The sequence below is a fragment of the Branchiostoma floridae genome, chromosome 11, assembly GCF_000003815.2.
Source record: "Branchiostoma floridae strain S238N-H82 chromosome 11, Bfl_VNyyK, whole genome shotgun sequence".
In the NCBI taxonomy this organism is placed as follows: domain Eukaryota; kingdom Metazoa; phylum Chordata; class Leptocardii; order Amphioxiformes; family Branchiostomatidae; genus Branchiostoma; species Branchiostoma floridae.
Genome location: NC_049989.1, coordinates 13,748,004 through 13,775,826, shown reverse-complemented (window position 1 = coordinate 13,775,826; position 27,823 = coordinate 13,748,004). Strand labels below are relative to the sequence as shown.

General features: G+C 41.9%; 2 protein-coding genes across 5 annotated transcripts in view; both read left to right on the top strand.

Annotated features, from left to right (window-relative positions):
• Positions 1-27,823, top strand: part of LOC118426514 (coiled-coil domain-containing protein 157-like) — a 1,184,186-nt gene that overhangs the window by 134,235 nt on the left and 1,022,128 nt on the right. The gene's annotated exons all lie outside the window — the stretch shown is intronic.
• The window catches only part of LOC118426535 (P2X purinoceptor 4-like), a 16,180-nt gene continuing 6,709 nt past the window's right edge, over positions 18,353-27,823 (top strand). For 2 of the 3 annotated variants that reach the window (XM_035836017.1, XM_035836019.1), the window contains exons 1-9: positions 18,353-18,534; positions 19,661-19,814; positions 20,849-20,920; positions 22,182-22,266; positions 22,908-23,004; positions 23,373-23,453; positions 23,844-23,991; positions 25,962-26,092; positions 27,455-27,545. In XM_035836017.1, the coding sequence (XP_035691910.1) occupies positions 18,392-18,534; positions 19,661-19,814; positions 20,849-20,920; positions 22,182-22,266; positions 22,908-23,004; positions 23,373-23,453; positions 23,844-23,991; positions 25,962-26,092; positions 27,455-27,545 (1,002 nt within the window). In that variant the 5' untranslated portion in view covers positions 18,353-18,391. Of the gene's footprint in view, positions 18,535-19,660; positions 19,815-20,848; positions 20,921-22,181; positions 22,267-22,907; positions 23,005-23,372; positions 23,454-23,843; positions 23,992-25,961; positions 26,093-26,697; positions 26,829-27,454; positions 27,546-27,823 lie in introns of all 3 variants that reach the window. The other variant, XM_035836018.1, reaches the window with a different exon arrangement.

Sequence of the window (27,823 nt, the reverse complement as noted above, 5' to 3'; positions counted from 1 at the left end):
GCACTGCGGGGTTCAAAAGATTACTCAACGAATTTCAGAGATAAAGAACGAATTTTTTTATAACGTTTTGTGTATTTTGTTGTCTTCTAAGTCATACTTATACGTATTACGCAATATCTAAGTTATAAAAAAAAGTCAGCGAAAATAATACAACAGTGCCTCCGTGAACGAACCCCACAGTGCCGCACCGGTGCCTCAAGTGTAGTGAGATATCACCTTATCAAGCAAGAGGAAAACTTTTGAAATGATAATTCGGCCGTCGTGCGATCCGACCCGCGGTCGGGCTGATACCTTGGGCGATACGGAATACACCGTGTTGTATTCAATATATATTAATGGCTTGATTAGAAATTAAATTATGCAATCTGTATCTCTCTTATATTTCATGGAAGATTTCGTGCCTGTAGACGCGCCAATAAATGCAAAAGCCATGGAGACCGTCTCGACTTGGTTCCATTGCACAGTCGGGGACTTTGCAAGGATGAAATCCAATGTAAAGACCGGGGATTTTATGCCTGTAGACGCGCTAATACCAGCCTGTGTTGTGGAGTCCGTCTGGACTTGGTTCCATTGCCACCATTGCACAGCTAAGGGCTTGAAGGGATAAACGCCAAGGACGGGGAAATCATGCAACCACGCAAGTTAGCAATTACTCGTACGTGACTACCACACTGATGCCACTTTTACTATGATCGTTTCACGTGCACGTTTACAACTAACGTAAGGTTACCAGTTTACGGTCGTTTTGTTATGGTCATTGCTAACTTGTGTTGTAAAAATTGTTCTTCATTCTCTTCGCCAAGAAGAGTATGTTTTTGTCTTTAAAGTTTTGCCTGCACGTAAAGTTCTACGGCGTGTCTGCGTGCTTCAAAATCCGTCGGATTCCGGCCCTACGAGTTCGTACGAAGGCGGTACTCACCACTTACGGATCCCTAAATATTACCCAAGGTTTGGCACGTAGACAGCATGTATTTGCACGTACGGCGGGTTGTGCCTTGAGCTTAAGGTGGTGAGTTAGCATGTACGTTGCGGCAACGTCGATATCAGGATGGCATTTTAGCCCGTAGCTGGTTCATGTACCCGGCGTGCTTGCGGGGATCAAAGAAGGTGCGAAGCATGGATGTCTACTGGTGTTACCGTACACAGAGAGACTAGTTAGTAGCTGGAAGGGAACTGACCTGCCTGGTGGCTACTTCATTATAAACATATAGGAGATACACAGATGGTACGAAACAAGACGGTAGAAACCATGCAATATCATAATTCTACCCCTGTTTCTGACGTCCATTTCTTTGCTCTTATCATTAATTATCGACTGTAATTGTACAACGTAAGTAATGTGCTGTGGAAAGATATACCCGTAGTGACTTGTCAAAGGCTTTCAGAAAAAAAAAATTAAAAAATTCAGCAAAAAAAAAGGAATATCAACGGTACCTCTCCGGATACAAAGTCCATTCGCCGCAAATGGAATTTGGATCACAAACCAAAACAACGCGAACTGGAAGGCAACATTTTTTGCATGGTAACGAGTACCAAAGAGAGCATCTCTGCCTGAAAACGCCTTGATTTGTAGGCCAAATGACACAAAAGCGAGTACTGCAGTAGCCAAGACCCGTTTCTTTAGAATTCAGACTGTATTTTTTTAAATGTAAATGTTCAAAAATCAACTTTATCGCACTTTCATGCAATTTTCTTCTAGAAAAATTTACATTTTTGGCTTTTGTGTCGCAATATTTCATGTGATTAGGCTGTAACTTGGTAAAAATATGTTATTGACAATCCCATTATAGTACACCGTGCAAAATATGTCGTCAAGGATACTATGGTTTGAGAAAAAAATGACGATTTTGGGTAAATTTTTACCAATAATGTCCATTTTAGGGTTCCGTTCCATTGTATATGTTATCTAAATAATTGGGAGTAAAATGCTTAGAAAAAGGCAAAATCATGAAACCTTAAGTAAAAGTCACAATCATGCGGCAGTAGAGAGTCATTTTCTTATCTTTAGAACTGCCCAGCATGTTTCCATGGCAACCGTTGCTAAGGAAAAGATACGTTCATAGCAACGGGGAGCCCTATAATGTTACAAAGTTGCTTTAAGTGTGTAAACGTCTTCAGTTCATGAAGCAGTTGTCGTATTTCACAGCAAGAGTAGTTTTAATTGATCATGATTTAATAAATTGATAAAACTCAAAATCTACTTTGATTTGATTTACCCATAATGCATTGTAGGCGCCATATCTATGACACATTGGCAATGGATTTCTGCCAGTTTGCCTCAAATAACAAATCATACATGTGACTTGTGCGATACTTATTCAAATGATATCGCACTTGAAGAAAGTCATTTTTTACACTTGTGTCTGGCATGTTTCCATGGTAACCGTTGTCAGGGCAATATGCCTCCATAGCAACGAATGGCTCGGGGCCTTATACAGTCTTTAAAAGTGAGTTAACTTGATGGATTTATGAAAAACCTGTTGTATGGTACAGCATAATGAATGGAACTGATTTTTAGGAAAATAAAACAGACTTGATGTACCTTTGATGCAGTACGTCCCGGATCTATAACGTGGCCATATATCCCAAGCAGAGCGATGGACATCAAATATCCTGAACATTTCCGTTGACCATTAACGTTACCCTCTGTAGCCTAATGAAGATGCAAGACCTGTCCGGTACATATAATGATACCTTCAAAAATGAAATCCAGGAGAGCGGCACTTCCTAATGCATCCAAGTAGGTGGATGCATCATTTATATCGTGTATGAAGGGTACATAACACTGGATTTGCTTTCCTTAAAAGTCAAGTTCAACTAGTTTTGCTGTAAAATACAAGTGTTTCATGAATCAATTAGTTTTGTCGACTAATAATGATCCAAGCCTTCCCGTTGCTACGGAAGTATCTTTTCCTTAGCAACGGTTGCCATAGAAACATGCTAGGTACTTTGAAAGGTTAGAAAAAGAAAACTCTTCTGCTTCTTGCTGCTTTTACTTATTTTGATGTTATTTGGATAAGCATCACTCAAATAGTTGTCTTGTTTTAAAAGTCTATATAAAGTCTAAGCCTGTAAATAGCGGGATTCTTTGAACGTAACAAATTTGTATTACGTCGATACTGTATCTTAAGTAGTAACTATTGACCCATTGTTTTAACAACGTTCAACAAGTGTTTCTAATTGATGTATTTTGAATGGATCATGATTGTAATATATATATCCTCGCAATTCAGCCTTATAGGCTGCCAGGAGGACTATTATGCTTATTGCTAAATAAACCAGTCTACTACTACTACTACTACAAATTAATATGCTGCTTTGTTTCATCATAGTTTAACACCCCCAAAATTGACGTTTTTGGTCAAAAATAGCCCAAAACAGCCATCTTGATTTTAAAAAATATGACTAAGTCAACAGCTAAAAGTACAATACATCTGATAGGGGATCTCGAAATCTATATTTGTCGTTTGAAGAAAATTCTACTGATTACAGATGTACTTAAAATCAGAAGGAGCCCTGAATAGACATTTCTAGTCAAATTTTTGCAAACTTGGCACAAGTGTTCTGTACAACAATAGAAACAATTCTAGGGGTAGTGCCAAAAGAAACCTGCTTATACATGACAACGGTTGCTAGGCAACATTTTTGCATGGTAACGAGTACCAAAGAGAGCATCTCTGCCTGAAAACGCCTTTTTTTTTACAAATTATGTTAGTCTTGACAAACAAATATGCACAACATGCTAATGCGACTTATTTGTTGTATGATTCGACCAAATTCTATCATTGTAACTTGAATTATTATAGCACAGACGTCAATACTGTAGCTATGTGCTGGGAAAATCGGTTACCTAGCAACCGTTGCTAAGAAACAGCATTTTAGCAAGCACGATGATAGCAAAAAGAAAAGAAAAGAAAAAAAAAAAACTAGTACAGGCTTTAACTCGCCGCCGTACGCGTAGTGCCAAGGTGTGGTGTTAGAGATGATGGTACGTCAAGTAACCTGTGACTTGGAGTACTTCGTGGCTGGAAGCGCCTCGAGGATGAAGGTAGGAATTTGGGCGGAGCAGAAGAAATCGGCGATTTAAATATGTGAGGCACCGGATGCTATTCAATGGTGATTGGCTCTCAGACCACGCTTTCTTAGAAAATAGGCGCCGTCTGTACTTCTATTCGTTTGAGCAGGGTGGTTGTTCACGTGCAGTCCTGCCGGATATACGCATGGTCAGTGCATGATGGAATCCACCTGTAACTTTGGCTTACAGGATTTTAAACCGATTAGAAAATAAACCGATTATACTGGCAGTCGTTCTTTGGGGTTTACTGGTTCAAAAGGAATAAAGTCGGAGTAAAGGAGATTAAATCATTTTCACCAAGTTTCCACAGTCAAACTTGCTCTAAGTGAACAGAGGCAGTTAGTGGTGTTTACATTGAAATAGGACTTTAAAACACCAGTAAAAGTCGGATACTCAACGAAACACAAGCATTTTTAGCGAAATGGACCTATGACTATCGGAGTATCGCCCATTCACAAAATCTTCACAGACCTGACCTGGACCATACCTGTAGTTGAATTTTTGCCTTGCCGCCAGGCAAGGCTTTACGCCAGCTTTTTTCCATGGATCAATGGACGGACCTTTTAACCCAGCCCTTCCAAAGCCCCTTCCAAAGGCCCTTCTTTCCTTGCCGAGATTCATGGCTTAGTTAGACAATGGTACATTCCAGGCGAGTATTAAAACGCTCTTCTAGACGCATGTTACTGTATGTGGTCCAGCGTAATAAATCTACGCTTTAACTCACCATGTTTATATAAATATATATCACAAATTGCATCAGAAGGAACTTAGTTTGTAATAAAAAATAATGCATATTCATTGTGGGTCAAAAAGTTTTACAAAACCTGTTTAATGTGCCAATAATTCATCTGACATAAATTATGATAATGAGGGGGGGGCGACATGTGGAACTCGGGACTTTTAAGCGTAGAATCTAGTCTAACTTACCAAAATAACATAAAATACGCGGCAAGGCACAGCTTTTTTAAAAAGATTTCTTGTTTGTACAAATACCCACCTCGATTGTGTCGGAAAACACCCCGCTGAAAACACCCCGCCTGACTTGAGACTTGAGACTTTATTAGAAAATCCATTAGTGACGGCCCTAGGGCACGCCACTAATCTTCCTGGACTTCATGCATAGATAACATACATACAGAGGACAATATTTTAATACAAACATCAATTAAAAACAGTCATGGTCATGGCTCCTTTGTTCTGTTCTTTTATCTCTCCACAAGTTAACTTGGCCCTATTAAACAGGGTGGGCCTCTTGAAACAACAAGAGGTAAACTTGACCCTAACAAAGTGAGCCTCTTGAGACAACAAAACATTCCTCGTCTTGGTAACGGGAGCATGGTCAAGTCCCATATATGCAGATTCCCAATAATATCACAATGGAATGAACTCTCGCGAGATCTCCACTCGCGTGAGTTTATGACATGTGATATAACTCCCCCTCTATTCACAAGTGAATCATGAGCCGCACGAACAGGACGTTGTCTAGCAGAGCTCCTGTAGCGCGGTACCAGCCATGTGCAAGCCGGTGACATCTTTTACTTCTGGGAACGTATCTTGCCGGTAGCAAAGGACTGAGTTGTCCTATGGCGTTAGTATCACTAACCTAGAAGGTACGCAGTATTGCCTTGCCGCCTTATGGCGTGTTCTGGAATTTTTGTTTGGCGGTCTGTTTCCCGCGCTTTGGCGGGACAGTGTTCTCAGTGCAGAGACATTTTGCTGTCTGAATTTCGTTTTATTATTCTGTGAATTTGTTTGCTCACCTTTCCTAAGGCGTGCAGCTTGTGTTTTAGAGCATATTCGAGTTTTCAAATGTTCCTTCTGATACTCGTGTCATTTATGAGTGGAATTTGCATCTGTATGTGGAGCGCACGTGTTCGGGTGCGCAGGTGAGATTGATTCAACTTAGCGTGGTTAACTTGGCTTCGGATGCATTTTGATTTTCTTGTTTTTTTTTTCGCATGAGTTAGGTATTCAGACAAGGCTGTATCACCACCAGGACTGCCGTAATCCTTGTTTTCTCGCGCAAGGAGCCTAATGGAGCAGAACAACACTGAACTGATCACCGAGGGCCTGGAGGAGCACCTGACATTCCTCCCCTGACGACAGTAGTGGTTAAACTTATTACTGACACCTCTGTGGGTGAGTTAAGCCATTTTTTGGAAACTTTGGGCAGTCGTCAAAGTGGTGGTCAGTGTTTTTCTGTGTGTGCCGAAGCGCCACGTTTCGGGTAGAGTTGCCTGATTGGGCTGCTCTCGTTTTAGCAGTGTTGCTTGTCTGTTTTACCGTACAATTTTGCCATGGTTTTCTGTGCTAGGCCAGCATTTCTGCAATCTGTGGAGCAGTCAACAGCCCGGAAAGTGGTTGGACCAGGCTCAAAGACTTCAATACTCGGGCAGTAGTCAACAATTTGCAGCGGTGATTCCAAGTTGACTGTGATATCCTTTCTGAAAGTGTTTGTTTTTGCACTTCAGGTTGTCGGACAGCCTGTACGCTAGTAAGAGATCTTTTAACCGTCGTGAACTCGTGATGTTTCTGTTTTCTCAGTAATTTTTGCCGCGGTGACGTAACATGTGATGTGCCCTTCTTCCAGTTTACCAGCTCCTGTCATGCTGATCGGCGGGGCGCAGTTCGGGGCGGGTCGCAGGTCTGCACTAAACCGCGTTTCTCTCCACCACAGCTCCTGTCGGGCTGATCGGCGGGGAGCAGTTCGGCACTAACCCGGCGTTCTCTCCACCACAGCTCCTGTCAGGCTGACTGGCGGGGAGCAGTTCGGCACTAACCCGGCGCTCTCTCCTCCCCAGCTCCTGTCAGGCTGACTGGAGGGGCGCAGTTCGGCACTAACCCGGCGTTCTCTCCTCCCCAGCTCCTGTCAGGCTGACTGGCGGGGAGCAGTTCGGCACTAACCCGGCGTTCTCTCCTCCCCAGCTCCTGTCAGGCTGACTGGCGGGGAGCAGTTTTGCACTAAACCGGTATTCTCTCCTCCCCAGCTCCTGTCAGGCTGACTGGCGGGGAGCAGTTCGGCACTAACCCGGCGTTCTCTCCTCCCCAGCTCCTGTCAGGCTGATCAGCGAGACGTAGTTTCGGAGTGGGTCGCAGTTTTGCACTAACCCGGTATTCTCTCCTCCCCAGCTCCTGTCAGGCTGATCAGCGGGGCGCAGTGGTCTGATTTCTTAGTACCGAGGACGTAACTTTTGTGAGGAAACTTTAGGTTTTGACTCTGTATGACTGAGGATCGTCGATCGATTTAATGTTTTAATTGGTTAGAATTCGCTGTCGGACAACGGCACCGTCGGATGACGTAATAAAGTAATTGTTGTATATTGTATTCGCTGTCGGACAGCAGCACCGTCGGACGGTGTGGTACAGTAATTTGTGTATATTGTATTTGCTGTTGGACAGCGGCACCGTCGGACGGTTTGGTACAGTAATTGTTGCATATTGTATTTGCTGTCGGACAGCGGGCACCGTTGGACGGTGTGGTACAGTACATACATCGTGTATGTTGTATTTGCACTAGACGAAAAGACCGAATATGTAGACGGATGCTGACGGATTCAAATTTGCAACACCTGACGGATGCTGACGTATGCTGACAAATGCTGACGGATCCCAAAAACCATCACGGATCCCAAAAAATGACGGATCCCACTTGCATCCGCAACGCATTCGTAGGTATCCGTAACTCTCATCGGGGGATATAAACACAGAACCCGTATACTCAGTACTTCGTGACGGATGCTAACACTGCATTCGTATGGATACTTACTTATAATCACGGATTCGTTGGTATCTGTAAGCCACTAACTGATTCAAACATTGTATTCGTATGGATACTTAGTTTTAACGCAAACGAAAGAATACGTGGTCAGGATTCTTGTTTATCAGCGAAAAGTCTTCAGATGCAGACGAATACCAAGGATACAAATTTTTAACATCCTGACGGATGCTGACGGATACCAAAGATTACCAAAAATCACGGATCCCATACACATCCGTAACGCATTCGTTGGTATCAGAAACTCGCGGTGGATGCAAACACGGAATTCGTTTGCTTACTTACTTCGTGGCGGATGCTAACACAGCTTCCGGATGCTAACACAGCTTCCGTAAGAATACTTACTTTTTATGTATGCGTGGCTAGCACTCTTGTTTTTGAGCATATCGGTCATATCTTTCCCCCTTTTTGTACCTCGGACACCACAGTTTGTAACGTCAATACAAGTGAGACAATCCACGTTACGCTAGATACAGGGATACTCGGATTCGTAAGGATGCGAAATGGTTTTTTTTCTGCATTCGTGGCAAGATTACCAACAATGCACTGCTCCAGTGGATTGCTCCAGTGGATGGGATTCCATTGGAGCAGTGCATTGTTGGTAATCTTGGGATATCTTAAACATGCGACTCTGTATTTTTTTTGCATCCGTACATTGGGGCGGTGTATTATGGGTAATCCAATCGTTGTCTCTCTGACCAATCAGACTGCACATCAGTCAGTTTAAAAATAAAGCGGAGATAGTCAGCGTTGTCCGTGAGGACCGCAATCTTTTTGTACCACTTTGAGTTTTGAAACGTTGAACTCGGGATATGGATTTGTACACACGTGTGTGAACTTCTGTAGTAGGGTGATGTTGAGGCGGTGACCAAACTCAAGTGGCAGTCGACGGACGGGACGGCGATCGAGGGACTGAAACAGCCAGCCCTGTTTTGTAGTTCGGCGTCCTGGAGCTATTTTACATCACTGTCCTGCGGATATCACGGCGAGGTATGTTTTATACAATGATTGTTTCCAAACAATACCCGCTTTGAATTCGTCTTTGTGACTACATTCCTTGTTGGCTAGTAGTTAGTAGCGCTTTTGGTATGCTTGGGCTGAACAGAAACTTATCAGAAAACGACATAACGGAGCCTTACAAAACACAAGTCACAAGCATGATACTTGCTGAGTAACTGTTGACTTATTTGGGGAAAATGTGAATCATCATCAAAACAGTACTTGTATACACATATGTTTGTCTCAAGCCTGGTATTTATTCGCATAGGAACATTCTGTTCCAACGGTGTTTACGTGTTTGTTTATATGCGACGTCTCGTACACAATGCAAAGTCCGGCCGGGGAAGCAGATCACACCTTGTCACTAATTATGCAACGCTAGACTGTTTCTGCCGCGCCCTCCCGGGGGACTTTTTTGGTATGATAATGCGGAATGTAACGGTGATAATGGCGATACCACAATCAGATGCATTTGTTCCTGCTCGGGCACTTTAAGGCCTGTGACAATTTTATACATCCTAATTACTTTGACGGACGCATCCATCAAACATGGATGCTTTAGCTATCTCAAAATTTGATGGGATTATTCTTTCTCTTTTTCAGAAGGCGGGTCGACATTCTCTGACCGTGTCAACAGCTGAGAGAACACTGGACTACAGGAAGGGCACAGAAGAAATTGAGCTGGCAGGGATCAGGACGTAACTAGCCTGAAAAGAAGCGAAGCACTGTCACTAGTAGAAAGGAGACTTTGTGCTGTTGCGAGAAGCTGTACATACTGATACTAGAAGTCATGTTAGTTGTACTTTACAAGCTGGATTCACTATCTGTATCCTGTAGCCGGATGTGGAAATTCCTTAGAGTTGGACATCGCGAAGACTTTGATTTGTAATAGAAACAGATATTCGTAGAAGCAAGATTAGCCACAGACTCCCATGTCAGCTTTACATTAAAGTAAAATTGCATTCACGTTTGATCCTATATTCTATTTGGAAGTATAAGAAGTCATGTGATATTGGCGGTTAAAGGATTCAACTTTCCCTTAACATAATTAGATAACAGGGACTCTCTGTACATACCTGGTATAACCCATTCTTGTTGCAATATTGTATCTGTATACATATCATGTGGCAGACAGGATTCGGCCTCGATGACATTACGTCGTTTAGTTCTTCTCAGGACTGGTTTAGAATAAGATTATTCTGTGCATTCTTTTCTATTTCAAATCGTGTAAGCCTTTTATAAGAAAGTAATTGGGCACACATGATATTGTGATTTGTCAAATGTGCGGAAAATTCATTAAAGTGACTTTGTATCTGCAGAAAATCCCGTTTTGGATTCTTTATGATCTGATCATACGAAGAAATCCCTAAAAAACGACTTCGCATCCGCGGCAAATGCCGCATTGGGATTTCTTAGGATCCGACCATGCCAAATATACGAGGAAAATCCTATAAAAACGACTTCGCATCCGCGGCAAAGGCCGTTTTGGGACCCATTCATTCCAGGTATTCGAAGAAATCCTTTGAAAAACGACTTCGCATCCGAGGGAAATACCGTTTGGCGATTCTTTGCGATCCGATCATTCCAGGTATTCAAAGAAATCCCTAAAAAACGACTTCGCATCCGTGGAAAATCCCAGTTTGGGATATGTTTGAGTCTTTTCATTCCGGATCCCAAAAATCCAAATTTCGGATATTTTAGGGATCCAACTCGAATCCGTTTGCATTCGCTAGCATTTGTTACAAATACGCAAATATCCCTGCTCGGATATGGCTACATCCGATACCCTTTCCCCCAGTGTTGCTGTTGGACAGCGGCACCGTCGGACGGTTTGGTACAGTAAATTGTTGCATATTGTATTTGCTGTCGGACAGCGGGCACCGTTGGACGGTGTGGTACGGTACATACATCGTGTATGTTGTATTTGCTGTTGGACAGCGGCACCGTCGGACGGTTTGGTACAGTAAATTGTTGCATATTGTATTTGCTGTCGGACAGCGGGCACCGTTGGACGGTGTGGTACAGTACATACATCGTGTATATGTTGTATTTGCTGTTGGACAGCGGCACCGTCGGACGGTGTGGTACAGTAAATTGTTGCATATTGTATTTGCTGTCGGACAGCGGGCACCGTTGGACGGTGTGGTACAGTACATACATCGTGTATGTTGTATTTGCTGTTGGACAGTGGCACCGTCGGACGGTGTGGTACAGTAATTGTTGCATATTGTATTTGCTGTCAGACAGCGGGCACCGTTGAACGGTGTAGTACAGTACTTTGTTGTATATTGCATTTGCTGTTGGACAGCGTGGCCGCCGGACGGTGTGGTACAGTATATGATTGTATGTTGTATTTCCTGTTGGACAGCGGCACCGTTGGACGGTGGGGCACAGTACATACATGGTTGTATGTTGTATTCGCCGTTGGACAGCGGCACCGTTGGACGGTGTAGTACAAGTACATGGTTGTATGTTATATTCGCTGTCGGACAGCGGCACCGTTGGACGGTGTGGTACAGTACTTTGTTGTATCTGATATTTGCGGTTGGACAGCGGCACCGTTGGAGGGGGTGGTGCAGTATATGACTGTATGTTGTATTTGCTGTTGGACAGCGGCACCGTCGGACGGTGGGGTGCAGTACATGGTTGTATATTGTACTCGCTGTTGAACAACGGCACCGGTGGACGGTGTGGTGAGATTGTTGGACAATCGTGTAGAGAATTCGTTGTTGGACAGCGGGGTGCGTCAGACGGTATAGTGGATTTTCGCTGTAAGACAACGGGCGCCGGTGGACGGTAATCGTAACTTTGTTTGATTTGAGTCGGTGTTTCATTTGATATGACGACAGGTTGTTGGACAACCTCAGATTTTGTTTGGTTTGTTGCATGGTTGGTGAACAAATCCATGGTAGGTAACAAGACCGTACGGTAGTACAGTGAAGACCTACCTTGTTGGACAGGTCAGAAGTAAAGGTCAAAGGAATGGAGGACACAATGGGAACAATGGAACTTCGTTTGTCACAATTAGATTGTGACCTTGGACGACATGCAATTTTCGATAAGGTCCGCAGCGTCTGCACGGTAATGTTGGATGGTGATTTTACCGTTGACTGAACCGGTGTTTGCGTTTCTTGTTATGCAAGTTTGGAATAAAGACAAAGATCATGACGAGTTTCTCGTGTCACATTCCTTCCTACCATTGTATTTTCTGTGTTCCTGTTTACTGGCTACCTTTAGCTGGCCTAGTTCTCACTCGTGGACCGTGTTCAGCTCCCTTAAGCTGTTGCCACCCATACTGGCTTCGGCCTGGTGGTCCGGGAAGCGAGTGGGGCCTGTCCAGACTGAAATACATAGAACTGTGCGTAAAGGTCGACAGTTACAGGTTAGATACTGAGCAAGCATTGTGGTGATAGCTTTCTCTGCAGCTGGAATATTGTTCTTGTATACGCAGAGAAATCAATGTTTGATTTCCAACACGACGCAGGATGAGTTGAACTACTGTAAACCTGGGAGAGGTTGGTCTTAGGTAATCTCTAAGGGCTCTCTATCTAATCGGACTGGTCGTCGACCATTCCACTGAGTTCGGATTGGACAGGTCCCACTCGAGCCGGACCTTAGGCGCCCAATGAACTTAGCTGAGAACCAGGGATCAATCTGCATTCCTGAGGAACACCTAAAGACTGATGACTGTGACTGTGATAGTCTTACACCCACCCTGTTGATAACAACAAGCATGCGCAGCAGACCATAGGGGATGCTGCTGTGTTGTCAAGGTGGCTTAATGCATACGTAGAGGGTTTTGTACGGAAAGGCACAGAGGTGAGGGAGTAAATATAAGGGATTGGGGGAATGAAGACAATAAGGATTGGGAAAAGGGAATGGAGAAGAATAAGGATTGGGAGAGGATTAAATAAAGGGAAAGGCAGGAACTTAAATTAGGGGAATAATGGCACTCGGGAGAAGCGGGTGCCGAGGTCTTCTCACCCCAGTCCTTAACTCTCCACTGAGGCAACGTGAGTGGGAATATATTATGATTCCCAATAATATCACAATGGAATGAACTCTCGCGAGATCTCCACTCGCGTGAGTTTATGACATGTGATATAACTCCCCCTCTATTCACAAGTGAATCATGAGCCGGACGGGAGGGACACAGCCTAGCAAGAGTAGACTAGTCTAGCTACAGTCCACGGTCAGAGGCAATGTAGGTTTCTAGTGTAGCCGTTTTTCACCAGAGGGATATCTCCGATCTGTGTGGATTATCCAAAGCTCCGAAGTTATATGCAACTACCACCCTACATGCGCTAGATGTTTGTGTACTGCAGGGACCAGAGTACACGAACAACCAAAGCAAGTAGTCAACTGGTTGTCCCAAAGCCTAAGCGAGAGACCTTCAGAAGATCAATAGCCTACCGTGGGCCCAATGTCTGGAACAGCCTACCGCCAGACACAAAGAGTGTATGGCTGTTTCTCATGTGGTACAGCAGTCGGAATAAAACCGAGTGTCAGTCATTTGGTACTTTGTGTAATAATAGTTGCCATATCATGTACAATTGTCGGGCAATAAAGTTCTGTTCAAGTGTAGGTGTCTTTTCTGTGTTATATCTGAACAACAGAGCGCAACACATGATATCAAGTTTCGGAGCAATTCTTCACCTTTTCTGCTGAAGAGGATATTAGTAGATGGGGGGAGCACGGGAAAGAAGTGCAGTCAAATTTTTAGCCCCCCCACCCGCCCACCCCCTAAGTATTGTACGGGTAAGCATGGAATCTCGGATTCCACGATGCCTCGGTCTTCTCACCCCAGTCCTTAACTCTCCACTGAGGCAACGTGAGTGGGAATATATTATAATGAACCCCCTACCACATGTCCCGCTACCCTCGTCTTGGATGAAGAAGCAGGTGCGAAGCCAAAATAATGAAATGTTGTTTTGACGTGTGTTCGCAATTGCGCCATTGGTTTGAACGTCTTCCATGAAGATAACTTAGCAACCAGAATTAGCAACCATTTGCTTAATATTTGTCTCCACTTCACAGAGGTGTTGTTTTAAATAACACGGTCTTCTGAAGCTTTGCTGTTCAGTAGCGCCCAAAATGTGTACATTGTACACGAATTTACAGAATAAGTAGAGCAAATTTAGTCTCTCCCAAAAGCCAAGGGCACAACCCGCCGTACGTGCAATTTGTCCGTACGTTTTTTTGGGAGGTTACGTCCGCCAGTCGTATTTCTGAAAACGTTCAGGCTGTACAGGGCAGGCGCGACGCCCATACTGGCACGTACGGGGGCTCGTGTGGGGGGCACGCTCGTACCCAGCGCCGCGAAGAAGCCATAGGTTTAGATTGTGGGCTCACTCAGTGCGACTAAGACATATCTCAAGACCCCCAGCAAAGCGGGCGTTGGCTGCCCTAGCAACACATAGATACAACCTTTGACCCTGAATTTTCCTCATTTCCCCTATTGTTCGATAATTACCCCCTCCCCGCCCAGTGTGATAACAATGCAGGGAGGGTGCCAGTGGACCAGGTGAGGTGATACCTGTCCTCCTGTGGAGTGTGAAATATCAGACTGTCTGGGATTGGTGCTGGATGTGTATTATGATTGACAAAGGATTTCCTGGGTTTAGGAGTATTTCTAATAACTTACACACTGATTGATTCACGGTTTCATCAAATTTGACCACTTTAATTACAAATAGCCCGACAGAATCTTATAAAGATAACCAAATTCAACCAGGGTGTAATCTGACCAATTAAGCTGACCAATAGTTTGATAATTCCCCATGTTCTTTCCTGGATCTGATGCCGGCTTTGTTTGTTTTGATAATCGATTTTTATTCCAAAACAAGGTATTTGATAGAAAACAACGCTCAGATGAAAACTGTTGTACCAATAGTCTGTTTTGATATACTACGGTTACGTCACCTACCACACACACATTTTTTTAGCAAAGTTCACAAGAGCAAGGACGTTATAGTTGAGAAAACACTCTTTTGATAGAGATAAAGAGATAACGGATTGTATTGTAATCAAAGTCTCAGTGTAAGCACGTCTAATCCTCGTGTGTCAAGGAACAACAGGCAATAACCTGGATAGTTTCAGTCTGGGAGTGTAATTAACTTGTTAAAAAGAGTATCGCACCACTCTAAGTTACACATTTTGCTGCTCCTTTAATACATGCTTAAACTGTCGCCAGACTGTAATTTCAGGGCCACACAGGCCAGCTCTGACAGCTCCAGAGCCCACATTCAAAGGTATTTGTTGCCTGTCCCGGGCTGGCCCTGAACAGATGCAGCTTTTTACCTGTTGTGCACTGACATAGTTGAATGTTGACACTATATTTGTATCATTCTATATTTGTTTAAGCTATAAATGGCAGTAAAGCTATAACATGCTGTTAACTACGTCTTACTCTCTAATTTTGAACTTTCGGTTACTCTGTCAATAACCAGCTGCCTAAGAATTCCCTTTATGTACACAATTGTTTTACCAAATTTGTTACATAAGTCACTTGAATCCCTTCATGCCAAATGCCCTCATAAGGCCTCTTGCAACATTCAAGCAAGGAGCTTTTAACAGTTTGATTCAAGTAACTTCAGTGTACATGAGCATCTTCCATTTGTTTCAAGGAGAATTTTGTTTCTGATTGCAAACATATCTTTGATAGACAGTTATGTCTTCTGTGTACATATTGTATTTTGAAATCCATGCTTCATAACAATTCTTGTAACATATTCCTTGTTTACACTAAATTACAGCCATGTTTGTGTTTTGTTGATATAACCCAAGCCAAGCTGTCTGCCACCTATGCCACTTTCAAGCAAAGGTGTGAACACCTGGCTATTGTTTTCCTCAGGTGCTCAGCTACCCTGCTGTCAGTGCCCTAAGTAAACAAGTTAATTGCCCTTATTGTCCACTTGTCCAAACAAAGATATCAAATTTCACCCATGGAGGAGCCAAAACTTGAATATTTGTAATTTTTTTCTATTTCAGAAGGTGCAACCATATGCAATATATTTTGCGGTCATAAAAGACATTTTTAGAAAGTAGACATGTGGTGCTACAACATCCAAGTGGGAATGTACATTGTAAAGTCACTAGGACTTAACAAGACCTTCATGAATATTGCCAATATGCCATTTTCGTCAATATTTTTAACATATTAAAGAATATCCTTGTTATTATTGGATCAGCAAGCATGTACCCCCCTTATTGTTATAGAGTACTTATTGATGAATACATACATACCAAATTTACTTCAATTAGATATACCTTAGCGATGCACCAAGAGCCTAAAAGCGATAAAATGCAGCAGTGCTTATTATTCATATAATTCAATATCAATTATATTTATGTGAAACCAATGAAGTCAGACTAAATCTTATGGACATGATACATGGTCAGTAATTGAAGATTTTATAATATTACCACCAGGTAAACATTTATTACACCAGAAAGTTTCCAGGTCAGTTAATTAGCCAAGGTGGGCAAAACCTGTCTTAACAATACTGAGCAACCAATACACAAATAAAACTATATGGAATCCACAGCTGTCATTTTGTTTTGGTTTGTGTTTGTCTCAAATTCTCAATTTAATACCTTAGCAAATCGTAAGTTGTGTGACCCTTGTGTGCGTTTCTAGACAACGCCGTGACTGTACCCAAGTTCTCTTCGCCAAGAAGAGTATGTTTTTGTCGACTTGGGTCTGTATGTAGGTCAACAGGATATAAGTCGAGAAATTGTGGATGGAACTTTTTGATTTTTTGCAGGTGTGTAGCGGTTGTTGAAAGGCATGCCTAGTTCGAAAATGATTTACCTGGCGTTTTCCTACGGAATAGTAGCGAGCTTGAATTGGTATTTTTTCGTGTGTTTTTTCGGGAAGCATAAGTCAAAATGCAGCTGGGCGATTTCCACGATATTTAGCAGGTGTGTAGCGGTTGTGGAAAGGATTGTCATGTGCGAGAATGGTTTAGCTAGCTTTTACCTATGGTGCTGTAGCTGGCTTTGTATGTAAGTGCGTTTGTCTGTATGCAGATAACTCAAGATGTTCTTGATGGATGCTAATGATATTTGGTTGATAGGTAGGGGACACAGAAAGGAAGGTCAAGTTCGATGATGGGCCTCCTGGCGACTTGTTTTGGTACTGCAAGTGAGCGTCAACTTTAAGTTTGCGCCTAAATTTTCCAGAAGTGCCAGGTTCATGATTTGTAAGTGGTAAATAGATGTTGGAACTGGGAGTAAATGGTATAATTTTGGGCCCCCTAGCAGCTTGTTTGGAACGGCAGTGGGTCTTATAGTTCGTAACTTTTTAGATGGATAACTCCTGAGGGGATTGTTGGATATTCTTTGTTTTTGGTAGGTAGGTACTTTGGGTGATCATCAACATAATGAGATGCAAATTATGTAAATCACTATCTATTTAATATAATCACTAAGGGAAACTTATCCTGGAGAAGCACATCCCTTACAAAAGTGGTGTGCAGTGCGGCATGGCACCGGTCACCCCAGTCCAGCACTAATGTACGGACCATTAATCATCATTTATCATCATTCAAGCCCCTCAGACTGTAGCAGAAGCCTGATCTCCTTCCCCTGACAAGGGCCAGTCACACCAAATTAACCCCCTGCCCTCAGTCTCCTGGCCTTAGCACAGAGATGACCTCTCAACTCAAAGACAAATCAAAGGTGGAGCAAAACTAATCGCCATGGCAGACCATGGCAGGAAAGGTAATTGGAGATGCCTTGAATTTACAGGTTTGGATCTGACTTTTGGTAACCTGAAAGCTGTTGGTAGAACTTATAATTAGTTCTGAATAGCTTGGTGAGCATGACATAACTTTGAGACAATCTAATGTAAGGTACTTATTCCTCAATGAACTTGTACTTTAGAAGATTGCTTCTTTTACCAATCTAATCAGAGATGTGATTAACAGATTAGCCTGATGATACACATTGTTTTAAGGGGAGAGAAGCATGTTTTAAGGGGAGAGAAGCATGAACAAGGGCTCTAGGGCTCAGGGCTATATATTCAAACCAAATAAGCTCATTAGAAGTCTTTCTGCTGGGAGCAAAATATATTTCTGGTAACATTATAATATGAGCCAGTGGTCAAGTGGCATTTTCAATCAAGGCTTGGAGGATCAGCAGTGTTAATAGGCCATCAAACCTTTTTCCCGCTACCGCGAAATTAAATCCCCGCGAACTTAAAAACATTTACAGTATGTTCCCATTTTGGTACTTTCTCGTCATCGTCACGTGGTTTAAGTTTACACAACAGGTAAAAGCGACCTCTATTGTTTACATTTGGAGGGTATGTTATGAGTTTTTGAGTACACCATATGATCTGACCTTCTCGACAACATTTCCCCCAAGATACATAAAACGTTACAAATTCTATCAAAGGTTAACAACTTGCAATGAATTACTAGCTGGTGTGTATGGGTATGACAATTGTCGACAAAAAATGTCAGAAACGTTGTGGTCAATAAACCCCATGAAGACACGTCTTACTTCCGGGTTTAGAAACCCTAACCCAGATTGCCAACATGGCGGAAGGTCCGAGTGTTTGCCAACGGATCGTACAGGTGGTATTTGAGTACGATACGCCGAGAATTGTTCACATCAAGAACAAGAAAGTCGGCCTCATCAACAGAGTTATCCAACTGGGCATCATAGGGTACATCATTGGGTGAGAAAGGCGCAATTTTTACATCAGAAAATGGGGCATATGTAGGGTGGCAACTTTGTGCGCGTGCCAAGGGGGAGGGGCGAGGAAGAGTTACAAATTAAATTAATGTAATTAATTGAAAGTTACGAAGCAACATTTATCATTTAGATGTACCTTAGGGTCTTTGGTTACTTTTTAAACTTATAACGGGAAAAAGTCAGCACATGAAAACACTTGATATGTACTAATTTTTATAGAAATACGTGCCTTTCCTATAAGCTTGTCAATGAATACATTGTTGAACTTTGGCATAACGTTATGTAGCTGAGTCAGGGTAGTAGTACGTGCAATGACACATGTTCATGTCCATTCAGTATATCAGTAAACTGAATAGCATCAAGTCAAAATGATACTGTAAATGCATTTAAGTTCGCGGGGATTTAATTTCTCGGTAGCTGGAAAAAGGTCCACTTTTTGCTGTGGATTTAATTTCGCGGTAACACCATAGACTGCAGTCTAATACTATAATAGAAAAATGTTTGCGGTGCTTTTAAGTTTGCGGTGAAGTGGTCGCCGCCAAAACCGCGAACATTAATTCACCGCGAACATTTCTGCATTTACAGTAATCATTAGGCTGGATTACTGCATTTCTATATACATTTTTTTTGTAATACCAGCTCAGAAAAGAACAATGCTGATGATGTAATCAAGTACCAGATAGTTATCAACTCAGGACTGAGGCCTTTACAAATTTGTTATCCCCAGAACTATCATAGAGTGGATATCATTGCCACTATTAAAGTACTGTAGGGCTCATTAGATGGGCTTTGTATTGCAATGCTGTGTTAGGCCTGAGACACAGCAAGATACAATACAAAATAGAAAGCCCAATAAAAACGATTAATAAACAAAAACGTCAAAAAACAGCCGGGGCCTAACCTCTGCATGGAGAGTAGCATTTATGGCCTCGCATGAATCTGGTGTGTATTATGCAAAGAGCAATTATACTCAATCAAAATGTACGTAACTACGTTACACCATATCAGATACAGGTACAGAATCTGTAGGATACAAAAACAGATAACAGAATATTCTTATCCTAATTATATGATATTACGTTATGTGATATCTAATGTGGTTGTTTCAGATGGGTGTTTGTACACAAGAAAGGTTACCAGGACTTCGGAGATATCGTCAGTTCTGTGTCTACAAAACTCAAGGGCGTGGCCTACCCCAACAGGACAGACATCGGCGACCTGGATCGTGTTTGGGACATTGCTGGTCTGGTGGTCCCACCTCAGGTAAATCAGGGCTCGAAATACTTTTTTCTGCATACGCGCACTGGTGCAGGTAACATTGGAAATTACCTGCACCAGACAAATTTTACCTGCACCACTCAGAATATAGGACGTATGGATCATAGTAATTGTTTAGGAACCATTGCTATCTTTTTTTTCTTAAAATTATACTTTATAGGTAATTACAGTCAATGCAGCTAATAGAAATCCATATACAGCTATATTATATGACATTTATGTATAAAACCCAGTACATGGACCAGTGCAGGTTAGGTGCAGGTACATGGACCAGTGCAGGTTAGGTGCAGGTACATGGACCAGTGCAGGTTAGGTGCAGGTACATGGACCAGTGCAGGTTAGGTGCAGGTACATGGACCAGTGCAGGTTAGGTGCAGGTACATGGACCAGTGCAGGTTAGGTGCAGGTACATGGACCAGTGCAGGTTAGGTGCAGGTACATGGACCAGTGCAGGTTAGGTGCAGGTACATGGACCAGTGCAGGTTAGGTGCAGGTAGAACGGATGGATAATTGTACCCTTGGGAAAGGCTGACTTGACGTGATTGAATTTCCTCTCTCCACTCCCCACTCCAAATGTAAAAATTAGGTATTAGGTTAAGGCATACCATGCTTTGGTTGGGGAGGTCAAAGGCAGTGGAAGGAGATTAGGTTGGGCTCCACCAATACCAAGACACAGTTGATTAAACGACCCACTGTCCCGATCGCCTCAAAAATTCTTCGGGGCTACATCTACCTTCTGTCCTTAGTATGACTGGCACTATTGAAATAAAGTTATTAATCTGAGTGCAAGGCCACAATTTTGTCTGTCTAAAGGCATTACATATCTAAATTTTAACCTACTTTAAGCCTACAGAAGTCAGATGGCAAGTAGTGTCAACTCATTCACTATCAAATTAACTTTACTGATGAGATCCCATAATGTATTAGTTTAAAACAAAATTGGACAGTATGAAAATTCTTCAAATTACATGTGACTATACCGAAGACCTACAATTGTTTTCCTTTTTTTGTCTGTCTAGCAACGAGATGGTTTCTTCATAATGACCAACATGATCATCACACCTGACCAGCGCACAACAACATGTGCAGAGGTAAAAGTTATTGTTTATCATTAAGCTCAATGATGTATCACTTTACATGTGCAATGATATACCCTGAACTAGCCCTCTACTGTTAACCTAAGTGTGTAAGCGATAAAAATTTGCTGAAAAAAGTGTATTTCAAATGAATGGGAATTAAGTAAGATTCATCATCAGTCACTGGGTTCTGCATCTATAGCCTGGAAAGTCCTATAGCTGCATTCAGTCTTTCTTCATCCTAATTTCCATTGTCCTTTTTTGCATCCTGCAAGCTTCCTTAGCTCCTGGAGTTTCTTTGCTGTTGTAGGAAAAGCTTGACCTCTGTGCTTTAAGTCAGCTTTCAGCAGGCTGAGCAGGTTAACACAATGTCTTCCCTTGCTTGCCTTGAATCTGTTGGAACCTAGAATGGCAAATTCATTGGGCTTTTAAGATTACAAATGTAGAACATAAAACAAGGGCTACTATGGGTGAATAGGGTCGTTCCGCCCACAAAGGCAAAGCCCAGGCTTGCACAGTGTAACCCAACCAGTGGTGCAAAAAAAGTGTGGTACTCTGAAAAAATGTGTGGTGCTATTTTATGCAAATGAGTTCATAGTACCACCCTTTTTTCATAGTACTACACTTTTCTGCACTATAGGGATATAAACACAGTAAGTGAAGTGCTCTGAATGGCTGAGGGGTAGTGGCCATTACTAATATTTAGTTGACATACATGTAGTTTAAGTTAAGACACGCAAGGAAGCAGGAAAAATACCGGTAAAGCAAAATGAAGGAAGGGGCCTGTTCTAGCTTGATAAGATTGAATATGTAGTTGATAGGTAAACATAAGATATATATAGAGAGAGAATAATCCCTAACATAAATCTTTGATGGACCAGTTACTGTTAATCTTTTTTTTCGGTGAACTCTCCACCACAAATGCATGGCACTGCAAATATGCATTTCCAATAGATTACTACAGCTGTAATGAAGATCATAGTTTCAACTGTAAAGTAACTGAAAACACTGCAAAAAATCTCCCTTTCCCTTCTACCACAAATTTGAGTCCCAGTGAAAGTAAATGAATTTACTGTATTAAATTGAACAGTGTGCATCTACATTGTATCATGTGACCTTTGTCAAGCTTATGCTCAAATATCATATTTCAAGAAATCTTCAGATGAATCATCAACATATGCTGCATAATGTACAATTGTTAGCAAGAATATTTCCTATTGCAGTTTCATAATGACTACGTGGTTGATTGTTCTATGTTTGTATGTTTCTATGTTAGGCTCCATGGATAGGATACAATGTGTCCTGTACTGAAACAGACACAAGCAACTGTCCTGCTGGCCATGTGGAACTCACTGGAAATGGTCAGTCTTCTCTTCCTCTTTTAACATAGTGCTTGAGAAGAAATATAATCATGCTCACAGAAAATGCAGTCTTGAAAGGAGATACATCTTTTGTCTTCAATTTCAGTCTAGTCAGAACAAAAAGGACGTTCTTCATTGCCCATGTAGCTGTCATCCAGTGAAAGTTAAACAAACAAATTTTCAAAATTGATATCTGTTGACAAATAATAGTTTAATGCAAATTATTACCAGAGAGCTAATTGCAGTTAACATGAAAGAGGACAAACAAATAGTGTAGAAGAGTATAGAATATGTGTACTCTGGTCTAAAAGCTAACTCTAACCTGTAACTTGTTTGGTTCGACCATTTCTTTGATAAATACTGTGTACATCTTTCTAAACCATTATTTGTTGCCTGAGTACTGGGACTGTAAGAAATGCCCTCTAGCAATCTAGAGCAGAACTGCCACAATGGATATAATCATAACTCTTCTAGTATTATCAACAAATATTGACAATGATTAAGACTAAATGATATTGTGCAGTCTTTTTCGTAATCAATCGTGTAAGATTAGGCCGTTCATAACTATACTTGACAATGATAGCCAAAGAAGGACTTAATGCATATGAATTTACTTGTTTTCTTTCTGTGTGTCTCACCAGGCATGTTTACTGGGAACTGTGCTAACTTCAGCAGTGAGGTACAGACATGCGAGATCCAGGGGTGGTGTCCTGTCGAACAACAAGACAATCCACCCAGGTACATTGTAACTCCAGACATTTGATATATTGTTGTCCTGTTGGGTCGTGTTTTTCTATATGTACAGTCAAACCTCAACAAAACGACCACACAGGACCGATAAAGTCTGTTCTGTGTGGAGAGGCGGTCACTATAGACAGGGTTCTTAATGCTTGTGATAATAGGACAAATTATATAAGGGACGGCCAAAATGTGGTCACATCGGCCAGGTGGTTCTTACGTACAGGTGTAACTTTATTTAACATTCTTTGAGATTAGGCTTCCAATGATATCAGTGACATCACAATGACAGTATGCAAGATTACACATCTTAACCAATAGAATCATAGTAGTATACAGACTTAAAGCCAATACTTTTATTCTTCCAGTCCTGCTGTATTAGAGAATGCCAAAGAATTCACAGTTCTACTGAAGAATACCATCTCCTTCCCCTTGTTCAACTTCACAAAGTGAGTCATCTTTAAGTTATTTGTTTCTTGTACATGACATTACATATTGTTTTTGTTTCATTTCTTCCTTTCCTCCGTTTCAAACAAAGATGGCCAATGACCTTGACCAGACTGCCATCACCATGGTTACTGGTAAAGTAGCAGATACTCTGAGGTGTTGAATTACACTATGTAGCAAGTGGCAGGACAGAGCTGGAGGGCTGGTTACCATACATAATGAATGCATTTGAGGAAGAAAGAACAAAGGAAATAGTTAGTTAGGCAAGACCATGTGAACGTAAACATTATGTATTTGCCAGGACCTTTCTAATTACTTCAACTTACTTATCTTCAACAGGGATTAAGTATACAAAATATGTCTTAGTATTCTTACACCTGCTTGAATTCCAGGAGAAACATCTTAGACGACTACGATCCTGGTTACCTTAAGAACTGTCGCTTCAACAACAGTGACCCGGTGGACAAGTACTGTCCCATCATCAAACTGGACACAATGGTCAAGGAGGCCAACCAGGACTTCACCGCATTGGCTGAACAGGTATTCAAACTGCCCTCTTTTCATTGTCTGCATCTAATTATGTTTAGTAATCTACTGTTTGTTGTATTCAAAATGAAAAAGCACCTTGAAGTGACCAGGCCAAGCTTTCCCACTGATTACACCAAAGTCTGGTTGCCTTGGCCAATCAAAAAGTACAGCATCTGAAGAGACCAATCAGCACCAAGGACAGTGCCTATAGTAGCCAATCACATGAAGTCATTAAAAGTCAGTAAAAACTGTATCAAGGACAGAATCAAGGACAGAATGTATGGTAGCCAACCATTGCAAGTCGGCTTCCTGTCCAATCAGCACCAAGAACACTGCCTATTGTAGCCAACCACATCAAACCAAGTTACTAATCGGTATCAAGGACATAATGTATAGTAGCCAATCATAGCAAGCTGGCTTGCTGTCCAACGAGTACCAAAGGTTCCGGTTCGGAATTTCAAGTGACCAGATATCTAAATAGTCCCTAAGAATAAGACGCAAATCAGAGGTTGTCTCTACAGTTTTGGCTCTAGATTTTCTGGCTACCGCTTTAGCAATGTATAATCTTTCATACTTCTCCAAATGCTTGTTGTTCGTAGCGTTTTATGGTGTCAGAGATTTGATCTTGCGGCGAACACTTCCTGGTATTAGTGCGCGCGATGGCGGTAAAGCGTTACGTCCACTGATTACCCAGATTGTGCGTTCTGTGTGCGTTTTGGGTGTTTTAGCGCCATCGGAGCTCGCGGAAAACGTATCGGATAACTTTTCTTCCTTTTTCCTCAGTATACAGAAGAACTCTTGACCTTCATTGCCATATTAGTCATTATCCCAGGAAAATTCACTTTATCCGTGTAGCGGCCTGTAAAAAAAAAAGCCCCCAAATTAGCAATTTCTGGGTGAAAATTGTATTTTAATGATGGTTTTTACCAAAAACAACATTTCTACAGAAAATGCCAAATGAGTCTGTCGGTCAGCGACAAGGCACCCTTTTCTATTGGAAACATTGAATTGTCCGAAAAACGATGTTTTGAGAAGCGCTGGCACTTTTCTCAGAGACAGTCAAATCGGCCCCGAATCGTAAAAAAAACTCCGAACCGGAACCCAAAGACAGAGTCTGTAGTAGCCAACCACATCTATCCCAGTAACCAATCAGCACCAAGGACAGGGTCTATGATAGCCAACCACATTAGGCCATGTAACCAATTAGGACCAAGGACAGAGCCTATAGTAGCCAACCACATCAAGCTCACCAACCAATCAGCACCAAGGACTAGTAGTCTATAGTAGCCAACCATGGCAAGTGGGTTATCCAATCAGCATCAAGGACAAGGTGTATATAGCCAACTACATCAAGCTGACTGTCCAATCAGTACAAAGTATAGAGTTTATAGCAGCCAACCACATCAAACTGACTGCCTTATCAGCACCAAGGACAGAGCATATAGTAGCCAACATAGCTGCATTGCTATCCAATCAAATGACAGTTTAGAGTTTATAGTAGCCCACCACATCAATCTGACTGTCCAATCAGCACCAAGGACAGAGTATATAGTAACCAACCACTGCAAGCTTCCTTGCTATCCAATCAGCACAAAGAATAGGGTCTATAGTAGCCAAACCCATCCAGCTAAGTAACCAATCAGCACCAAGGACAGAGCCTACAGCTGTCAACACAGCAAGTAGAGTAGCCAATCAGCACCAAGGACAGAGCCTACAGCTGTCAACACAGCAAGTAGAGTAGCCAATCATCACCATGACTATAATGTATAATAACAAACCACAACAAATACCCAATCGGCATCAAGGACAGAGCCCATATTAGCCAACCACAAATGCCCAGAAACCAATCAGACCTGGCCTATAGTCGCATAAATGACAATCTAAAATCTTTGCTGTAATAGTAAATCTGGTGCACAGAATATACTAAAAGATTTTGTTCATTGAGTCTATGTGTGTATTTGTTCCCCATCTAAATTTTCCAGGGAGGTATCATAGGTATCTCCATCACATGGGACTGTAACCTGGACTACTCCTCCTCACACTGCCTCCCCAAGTATTCCTTCACTCGGCTAGACAAGGCCGACTCTAAAGTGTCTCCAGGATACAACTTCAGGTGGGATGTGTGTAGTAGCTGAGCATGGGCATCGGGTAGATTTGGTAGTAATTCTAGTAGCCAAAAGCTCATGCTCTTGAAGCATGTTGAAAGAAAGCAAAGAGTTTCATGTAGCCAAAAAAATATACAAAAACATGATGTTGCATGGCTTCTTCCTCAAGATTATTCAGAAACAAAAGCTACCATTTCTACCTGAGGGCACACAATGCTTAGCAACAAGGCAAAGTCCAGTTTCACTTGCATCTATTTTTAGTATTTCTGTTCAAAACTTGAATTGAAATTACCGAAGGTTTTGTTTACCTAACAACTGAAAATGATGAACAAAAATTTTAAGACTAAAATCAAGATGATCCGTCAACCCCTTCTTCAGTTATTCTCTTACAGAGTCTCAAACAAGATTGACCGGAGCAGTTTTTTTCCAAATATCACAAGGATCCATCTGTAGCTTGTCATGTCATGCTGCCCACAGGCAGACAAGCAAAAAGCACCAAAAGTAACATGCAAAGATTAAGATGCAGTGAAACTGGATTTTGTCGTACATATATGTCAGTTTGTGATGTCCGCATCTTTCCACTATCGCTCTTCTCTTCTCCACTGTTCTGCAGGGTGGAATCATGGGTATCTTCATAGTGTGGGACTGTAACCTGGACCTACACTCCAACCACTGTCTCCCCCACTACACCTTCAGGAGAATAGACAGAGCAGACTCACGCTTTTCTGCCGGATACAACTTCAGGTTGTCATCAGTCATGATTCACAAATTCTGTCATTGCTATTGCAGTATGCACATACATTGTACAAATACTAAGGCTTGGGTCCCAATTGCACAAGCTATGAAGACACAAATTTGTGGTCATGATGTCTATTTGTTACCGAGTCCAACTGAAATTCAACCCGTTTCCCGGCTGGGCCCCAAAGTACAAAAATGTACCCCAGGAGCTGCAAGGTGTCCCATGGGGCCACATAGGGGTCATGCCCGAAAGTGCCAAAAAAAGCCCATTTTCCAATTGGGACCTAAGCCTTAAACTTAAGGCAAATCCAAAAAATATTTTTATCGACAGTTTTCGCTTCCCATGAAATCAAGCTTTTTGTTTTGAAAACAAAATGTGGTTGTTGTTCAGTCTTAGTTGCAGTCCAATCTTCTATTCTGCTGCTACACTTTCCTCCAGACCAACTAATTTTCTCTCCTTTGCTCAATATTCTGACGCGCTGATCATGATAATTATAACATAACACTAAATTGATCCTGTTGATGAGATCTGCACACCCTTCCACTTTTTGTCATTTTCCAAAAACAAATTTGCAACTGTAACATTATTAAATATTGTTTTGCAGCTCTTTAAACTGTCCATTGTGTTGCAGATACGCGAGGTACTACAGGGAGAATGGTACAGACTACAGGACCCTGATCAAGGCCTACGGCATCAGATTTGATGTGGTTGTTTCTGGGAGGGTATGTTGTCTTTCCTCAAGTTATTATTTGTCTTTTTGTCCCTTTTTCTGAGTCCAGTGATGCCAAAATAGCAAAGTCTGCTTTGATTTTTCATCATTCAGATTGGATTGAAGAAATGATAAAGATTGATAAAAATAATATCCCAAATATTCAATTTTAAAAGGTTCATGTTACTTTTTGAAAATAGAAATATTTCAATCACAGTTGGAGGTGAGACCGATAGATAGGCATAGTTTTTAGCTTTAAAGTCTATTCAGAAGGGAAACTAAAATTAGTTT